This window comes from Oncorhynchus nerka, linkage group LG6 (genome assembly GCF_034236695.1).
Source record: "Oncorhynchus nerka isolate Pitt River linkage group LG6, Oner_Uvic_2.0, whole genome shotgun sequence".
In the NCBI taxonomy this organism is placed as follows: Eukaryota; Metazoa; Chordata; class Actinopteri; order Salmoniformes; family Salmonidae; genus Oncorhynchus; species Oncorhynchus nerka.
This window is the reverse complement of record NC_088401.1, coordinates 59,854,322-59,862,882: the sequence shown is the minus strand read 5'-3', so window position 1 is coordinate 59,862,882 and position 8,561 is coordinate 59,854,322. Positions and strand designations below refer to the sequence as shown.

At 38.7% G+C, this 8,561-nt stretch overlaps 1 protein-coding gene across 1 annotated transcript; it reads left to right on the top strand.

Moving 5' to 3' along the window:
* Positions 1-2,021: 2,021 nt before the first annotated feature.
* LOC115130777 (stonustoxin subunit beta-like) lies at positions 2,022-6,974 on the top strand. The gene is made up of 4 exons (XM_029662223.2): positions 2,022-2,126; positions 3,907-3,994; positions 4,260-4,306; positions 5,157-6,974. Exons 2-4 carry the CDS (start codon positions 3,912-3,914, stop codon positions 5,696-5,698), a joined length of 672 nt encoding a protein of 223 aa, XP_029518083.2. The 5' UTR covers positions 2,022-2,126; positions 3,907-3,911; the 3' UTR covers positions 5,699-6,974.
* The last annotated feature ends 1,587 nt before the right edge of the window (positions 6,975-8,561 follow it).

The following is an 8,561-nucleotide window of genomic DNA, read 5'->3' as shown; positions in this document are numbered from 1 at the left end:
GGAACATGGCAGCTCTCAACACCAGACAACACAATACTTTGTAATTACCTTTTGTACCTTTTGTAATGTGTTTAATTTTTGTGGATAATCTGCTCTACAGACTATCCACAGACTATCAGTAACATTTCAACTAGCTATTTACTAACCCTAATCTTAACCCTTATCCTAACCCTAAACTTAACCCTTACCCTAACCCTTATTCTAAACCTAACTAACCATAACCTCAGAAAGCAGTTTCTTATCAACAGATAGTTTGTTGATAGTATGACCATCTACAGCATCTACATGGGACTATCCGGACTATCCAAATCGAGTGTAACTAAACACTTAACCAAACAATTAACAGCATGAGGTTACTGATTGAAAGCACTTGAATATGTATGTAGATTTGTTTTCATGCCCATCAACACACAATGCCCCATAATGACTAAATGAAAACATGTTTTTAGAAATGTTTGCAAATTTATTGAAAGTGAAATGCAGAAATACTTAATTTACATAAGTATTCACACCCCCGAGTCAATACTTTGTAGAAGCACCTTTGGCAGCGATTATAGCTGTGAGTCTTTCTGGGTAAGTCTCTCAGAGCTTTCCACACTTGGATTGTACAACATTTGCTCATTTTGTTATTTTCTAAATTATTCAAACTCTGTCAAATTAGTTGTTGATCATTGCTTGACACCAATGTTTAGGTCTAGCCATTGATTTTCATGAACATTTAAGTCAACACTGTAACTCGGCCACCCAGGAACATACACTTTCTTCTTGGTAAGCAACTCCAGTGAAGATTTGGCCTTGTGTTTTAGGTTATTGTCCTACTAAAAGGTGTATTCATTTCCCCGTGTCTGGTGGAAAGCAGACTGAACCAGGTTTTCTAAGATTTTGCCTGTGCTTAGCTCCAATACATTTATTTTTTATTCTGGAAAAACTCCCCAGTCCGGTGACAATCATACTCATAACACGATACAGCCACCACTATGGTTGAAAAAAATGGAGAGTGATATTCAGTAATGTGTTGTATTGGATTTGCCCCAAACATAACACCTTGTATTCAGGACCAAAAATACATTGCTTTGACAAATTCTTTGCAGTACAGGATGCATGTTTTGGAATATATTTTTTCTGTACAAGATTCATTCTTTTCACTCTGTCAATTAGGTTAGTATTGTGGAGTAACTACAATGTTGTTGTTCCAGCCTCAGTTGTCTCCTATCCCAGCGATTAAACTCTGTAACTGTTTTAAAGTCACCATTGGCCTTATGGTGAAATCCCTGAGTGGTTTCCTTCCTCTCTGGCAACTAAGTTAGGAAGGACGCCTGTATGTTTGTAGTGACTGGGTGTATTGATACACCTCCAAGTATAGATTTCATCAAACGGTTGGCTAGGTACCCGGAGCTGCGTGATGGTCCAGGGCGAGACCCAATATTCAATGTCTGCTTTCTTCCATTTTTATCCATCTATCAATAGGTGCCCTTCTTTGCGAGGCATTGGAAAACCTCCCTAGACTTTGTGGTTGAATCTGTGTTTGAAATTCACTACTCGAATGTGGGGCCTTACAGATAATTGTATGTGTGGGGTACAGAGATGTGTTAGTCATTCAAAAATCATGTTAATCTCTATTATTGCACACAGTGAGTCCATGCAACTTATCATGTGACTTTTAAGAAAATGCTTACTCCCAAACTTATTTAGGCTTGCCATAACAAAGGGGTTGAATTATCATTGACTCAAGACATTTCAGCTTTTCATTTTGTATTAATTTGTAAAAACATAATTCCACTTTGAAGTTATGGGGTATTGTGTGTAGGCCAGGGACAAAATAACTACATTTAATCCATTTTAAATTCAGGCTGTAACACTACAAAATGTGGAAAAAATCAAGGGGTGTAACTACTTTCTGAAGGCACTGTACATACTTCAACCTACATACACACAGCCACACCCATACAGATAATACCCAGAGCACACAGGAGGGAGGGAACCTCCAGTTACTGTATCCAAAGGTCAACTGTAGGTGGCCGCACCTAGGAGGAGGAGTCACGTCATTGAGGTGGTTCCCTAACAACATCTCTAAGATATTTTAGTAATCTAATGCGACATTCTGGGTGTAATATTCAGGCTACAAGGTAAGAACCAAACTAATGATGACAGTATAATGAAATGTATGATGTATACAGTGGTGTAAAGTTCTTAAGTAAAAATAATAAGTACTACCGGTACTCATTTTTTTGTGGTGTACTTTACTATTTCTATTTTTGACAACTTTTACTTTTACTCCACTACATTCCTAAAGAAAATAATGTACTTTTCCCTGACACCCAAAAGTACACATTACATTTTGAATGCTTAGCAGGACAGGAACATTGTCTAGTTCACACACTTATCAATAGAACATCCCTGGTCATCCCTATTGCCTCTGATCTGGCAGACTCACTAAACACATTTGTAAATTATGTCTGAGTGTTGATCCTGGCTATCCGTAAATAAAAAAAAACAAGAAAAAAGTATTGTCTGGTTTGCTTAATCTAAGACATTTTAAAAGATTTATACTTTTACTTTTATACTTAAGTACATTGATATACATTTAGACTTTTACTCAGGTATTATTTTACTGGCTTTTAATTTTACTTGGGTCATTTTCTTGTAAGGTGTAAGGTGTTTACTTTTACTCAAGTATGAAATTTGGTACTTTTTCCACCACTGGATGAACAAGGAAATGTATGTGATTCTAGTAATGGTTAGTACAAACAATGGAGTTGAATAACCTTATATGTTGGGCTATGATGGGTTATACAGCTGTACTAAGCTCATGAGACATAAATTATATTCTTCAAGATATTTATTTCAAATGACCAACTAAAAGCAGTAAATATTGCAGATTGTCACGTCTACTCCTTCTCCCTCCCTCTGGCACTCGACGTCGCCTGTCTACTAACCACCGATCTTGGCTTTATCATTATGTACACCTGTTCCCCATCATTACGCACACCTGGTCGTCATTCCCTCCTTGATTACTCCCCCTTTATTTAGCCCTCAGTTGTCTTCAGTCATTAGGTGTTATTGTTTTCTCTCACGTTCAGTACCTGGCTCGTGTTTGAGCTACTGTATTGGTTCTTTATTAAAAGCACCTTCTACACCTGTTTCCTGACTCCCGGCATATACGTTACACAGAAGAGTTTCAGTAGACTGTGTAAAGGAGAACTACTGGAATGAGCTGCCACAGTTACAATCAATCAGTCATTCATGATCGTTACAATATGACCTGGGTTTATTGAAACGGACGGCGGTTGCAACACTCATTGACCTTGGATCAATGATAGACAGAATCCACAGACACTGGAATAGGAGAAAACAACAGAACGATACAGTGGAAAATACTCAATATTCTGTAAATATAAATACACTTATAAATACACTTATAAATACACCCCACCTTATCTATTTGTACAGTGAAGCTAAAAGTTTTAATTTGTCTCTTGTGTGTCCAATAGAAATGAATGGTAAATAATGTAATGGATGTATTGTATTAGGCACATCATAATCTGAAATACAACAAAAACAAACTGCAAACATTTGACTACTTTAATACACTATAAGGGAATTTGTCCAAATACTTATAACACCTTCAAATGGAGGGACTAGATACATAAAGTGCTTTAATTTATAAATCGTAAAACAGATATGTATGAAAAAGCACTCAAATAAAAGCTTCACTGTCCAAATAAATAAAAAGGTTTGTGTATAATTTGAGTGACCCCTCCCATCATGATGTAAGCATTGGCCAGCTTTTTATTGTTGGTTTTCTCTAATTGTTTTTCAATCAATCACTTTGCACTACAACTATTGTATTGCATGATCATTTTTGGTCTGTATATTTTTTTCTAAATGCTGGATGTCTTTGTTTAGGTACAATGAGTCTCTCTGGGGGAAGAGAGGAGGAGGAGGGGGCGACGTACTTTAAGATGAGGCTCTCTGGGGAACGTGACACTGACAGGTGGGAGGAAAGGTTGAGAGAGAGAGAGAGAGAGAGAGAGAGAGAGAGAGAGAGAGTGAGAGAGCGAGAGAGAGAGAGAGAGAGAGAGAGCGAGAGAGCGAGACTTAATTGATGCTTGCTTGTGAGTGTATCCATAACTTGAATTGTATGTTCTTGTATTAGTGACATGACATCATCATTGCTCAACAGAAATGATTAGTGTGTTTGTGTGTGTGTGTGTGTGTGTGAGTAAGTGATATGGAATCATGGTGTTTTATTCCTACAGTGTGGACCATGGTGGAGAGTGCTGTTCGAAATCCGATCTTAAGAAATGTGAGTGTTGACTAGGGTTGCAAAGCCACCGATAATTTATTCAGTAATTTTGGTAATTAACAGAAAATATATTGAAATCTTTAGTAACTTTGGTCATTTAAAATTGAATCACCGTTGTTCATATATAGTATTCATTGTTTATATCTGTGTCAATATTGTCCATGATTCTCTAGTGGATAGACCAGGTTCAAGAGAAAATAGGCTACTTAATGAAAAAAAGCATCTAATCAACATTGGCATTATCTTCAATGAACTTCCAACTATTGACTTTGTTCACAATTGCCACCAGTTTGTCGCCATATTGACCTAGTAAAATAAATGTAATATATAAAGGATATCTCATGCTGAAACTCTCCTATTTAACACCAAGGGTATTCACTAACCTGATGGTTTATTTTTAGGATAATGTTTTACAGCTATGCCATTCTCTTTTTTTATCATCTTATTTGATTCATTTATATCTTTTACATGTGATACAGTCACACAGAAGGTCAGAGATAATTCCAGAACACCTGATTGATCTAGTTGGTCCAGTCAGATTGAAACTCTCATTCTATGGAACCATAGATCCAAACCACCAACATCCCACTAAATATAACTAGAATGATGCCGTCAACTCTGTAGCTGGCACCGTTGGTGAACTGCTTCCTGTAGACTGATGTAGAATTAGCAACGGGAACAAACATTCTCTAATGTTGATTTAAGTGACAGAAGAAAAGTGTTCTGAAAGCAACAATTGGGCTCCAGTCCGATGTCTGACAATCACTGACGACACCATATGTAGCTGGAAAACAGTAAACAGTGTTGGTTGGCTCTATTGATGTCATGTTGTCTTGGTCTCCCCCATCAGATGCCTCTGATCTCACACTGGACCCAAACACAGCATTCAGAGAGCTTACTCTGTCTGAGCAGAACAGGAAGGTGACAAAGGTGAGAGACGAGCAGCCGTATGCTGATCACCCAGAGAGATTTGACTTCTGCAGACAGGTGCTTTGTAGAGAGGGTCTGACTGGGCGCTGTTACTGGGAGGTAGAGTGGAGTGGGGAAGGGGCTGATATAGCAGTGACATATAAAGGAATCAACAGGATAGGTGATGGTAATGACTGTGATCTTGGATTCAATATCAAGTCCTGGAGTGTGCACTGCTCTGATGATGGTTACAATGCCTGGCACAATGACGAGAGTATTGCCATACCTGTCCCCTCCTCCTCCCACTCAAACAGAGTAGGAGTGTATCTGGACTGGCCCGCTGGCACTTTGTCCTTCTACAGCGTCTCCTCTGATGCACTGATCCGCGTGCACACATTCCACTCCACATTCACTGAGCCTCTCTACCCAGGATTTGGGATTTGGGCGACTGGCTCCTCAGTGACCCTGTGTCAGGTAGAATAGCCTCCTGTTTCCTGGAGGAACATCAGGGAAGTCACACTCCAGTTCAAACACCTGTAAGCATGACAGAACGCACACTTTAAAAAAAAAGGGTTTGGTTAGGGTACGATATTGTTCTCTGTGGTACAAATATCAACATACACCATTATGTACTTATGTACAGATAGTAATCTAGTACAATGGTACATTTTTGTACCAAATATTTTGAATATAAAAGTACAATCATTGGAGGTGTAGCTTTTTGGGGGAGTGGCTTTCAATTAGTTATTTTTGGCCACCCTTGAGTGGAAGTGTTGTACCAGTGGTCCATGGTTATGTTAATTTGAGTTCGAGCATATCTGCTGCTCGTTTTGAAGTCTTTTCAAGACGTATATACATATGTAAGAGCATGTGACAATAAAGAGCTGTAAATAATATTATAGCGACATTAACCCAACATTGAGCCACCTTGTCAAGAGGTATGGACCTCTTGGCATGATGGTATGGTGCTGGCTTAACAGTCACTGGACCCAGGTTCAAATCCTGGTCGGGTCTACCCCCTGAATTTATTACCTTTGTGTCAAAAGGGGGATGGTGGAAAGTGTACATGTGAGAGACCTGGTATAGAAAATAGGTATATTTATTATAAATCATTTGGTGGGTGCTTATACCGTATTTGTCTTATACACATGTGGGAATTAGAAATGAGATGTTCTGCATATCACAATTCCCCCCATCATCAACAGTGACCCTGGAGCAATTAGGGTTAAGTGCTTTGCTCAAGGGCCTTGTTGGCTTGGGGATTCGAACTAGCAACGTTTCTGTTACTGGCCCAACACTCTAACCTCTAGGCTTAGGTACCTGACACCACCATTGTTTTCTGACATCCCAGGTTTTGGCACTTAAAATGAACAAAAAGCTTTGTCACTGAGGTTGTACCTTAAAAAGGAACATTTGTATATTTTTGGCTCTTTTAATGTGCGGACTGCAAGGGTACTGTTATGTGCCTATAACATAACTAATGAGTAATAACAGGATACCACTAGAGTGACAAGCGTTTCTACCCCTTTAAGTACAATAAGGTACCTTTTTTTCTGAGAGTACAGAGACATGTTTTTAAATTAACAATCTTTTTGATATTGTTTTAATTCCTTGGTGTTTGTAAATATTGCTATCGGTAGAACACATATTTGTCAAAATGTCCACACAACAATCCTTTATGCAATTTAAACAGATGAAAGAAGATGTTTTCATTTGCATTTACAAGAATATGGCTTTTCAATAAATGAAGTCCTTCATACCTACAGTACCTACCTACCTACCTATCTACCAATGGTTTAGACTATAATTGAAGTGTCTTGTCAGTGAATGTGATTTAGTATGAATATTTTTGATGATGCCTCTTGGCCAGGGCTCCACAGAGCAATAGATGATTTGAATGAAACTCACATGAACCAGGTATCCATCCAGCCTTTTTACACAAGTAAAGTACATGATAGATAAAAAATGTCACGGCAGGCCAAATAGGAATAGCTCATTTGTTGGTACATTTTCCAAATGTCAACAAAACAAAATACTCTAGACAAGGTTGGATCTTTTTGTGTCGGTAAAACTAGTTATGCGAGAAATGGTGAAGGAAATGCCTTTATGCACAAATATTTATAGAATAATCATCGTATCGAGGTAAACTTTGAGTCACATGATGATATGGTGTGTTGTCCTCCCACTGGGACTCGGAAAGCATGCAGTTTATTAGGCTACAGATGAAATATATTCTGATGAACTTCACAGGGTGCGGAAGTGCACGGTGATTAGCTTGATGCTCTTTTCCAATAAATATCAAGAGTTTATTCTGGAGACACGAAAATCGATGCTTGGCTGAAGTTTGACAAATACAAATAATCTTGCTCTTTTGTCTATAATAATCTCATCATGTAGTAGTCTACACCTGCACTATATCTGCGAGCTGTTGACATGTGAGCACGTGCCAAGACCAGAGTGGACACTATTCGCTATGTAACGTCATTTTTAAACACAAAATCTATATTTATGCGTACTATGTCATCACGCACAGCCCTTTATCTGCAACAAGTGGGAAAATGTACATGTTTTTTCATGCAGATCTGTCGCCAATTGGATGAAAACCTAGCTAGGGAAAGAGATTACTTTAGTCTACAATACCACCAGCTAGTGGACATTTGATTTACTCAACACTTTCTCAACTGACTGGATCCAGTTTGGTCCTATGGCCGAGCCGTAAAAACATGACTGTGAAGGGAGCAGAATTAAAGGGGGCTAAACTTACTGATTTGGCCTTGTTTTCAAGATTGCTCATTAAGAAATGCTGCGGCCATGACTGAAGACAAAAGAGAGTTGTCTTGGGGTGTGGTTTGATGCAGATGTTAGTTGGGTGTGGTTTTGCCATTCAATCACAACACACAAGGGCACAGTAGTTGGTATTGTGACCGCGAGGTAAGCTAAGAGGTAAGCTAGCTTTGCTATGGAGAGAATTTTTGAAGTTGAGGTCTCTTCTCCCCTGACTGACTCACAATCTCAAGATGGTTAGCTAATTCAGTTCTATGTGTAGGCTAAAGCCTGCGCTGATCTTATGTTTAGCCAAGCTGACATTGACAGGAGCTAGCTAGCATAGCTTGGGGATAGCTGCAGCTGGCTAGCCTATCTATTCTGAACAAAAATATAAACACAACATGCAACAATTTCAAAGATTTTACTGAGTGACAGTTCATATATGGAAATCAGTCAATTGAAATATTAATTAGGGCCTAATCTATGTATTCACATGACTGGAAATACATATATGCATATGAGGTGATGGCGGCAGATAACTGGTACAACAATGGGCCTCAGGATCACGTCACGGTATCGC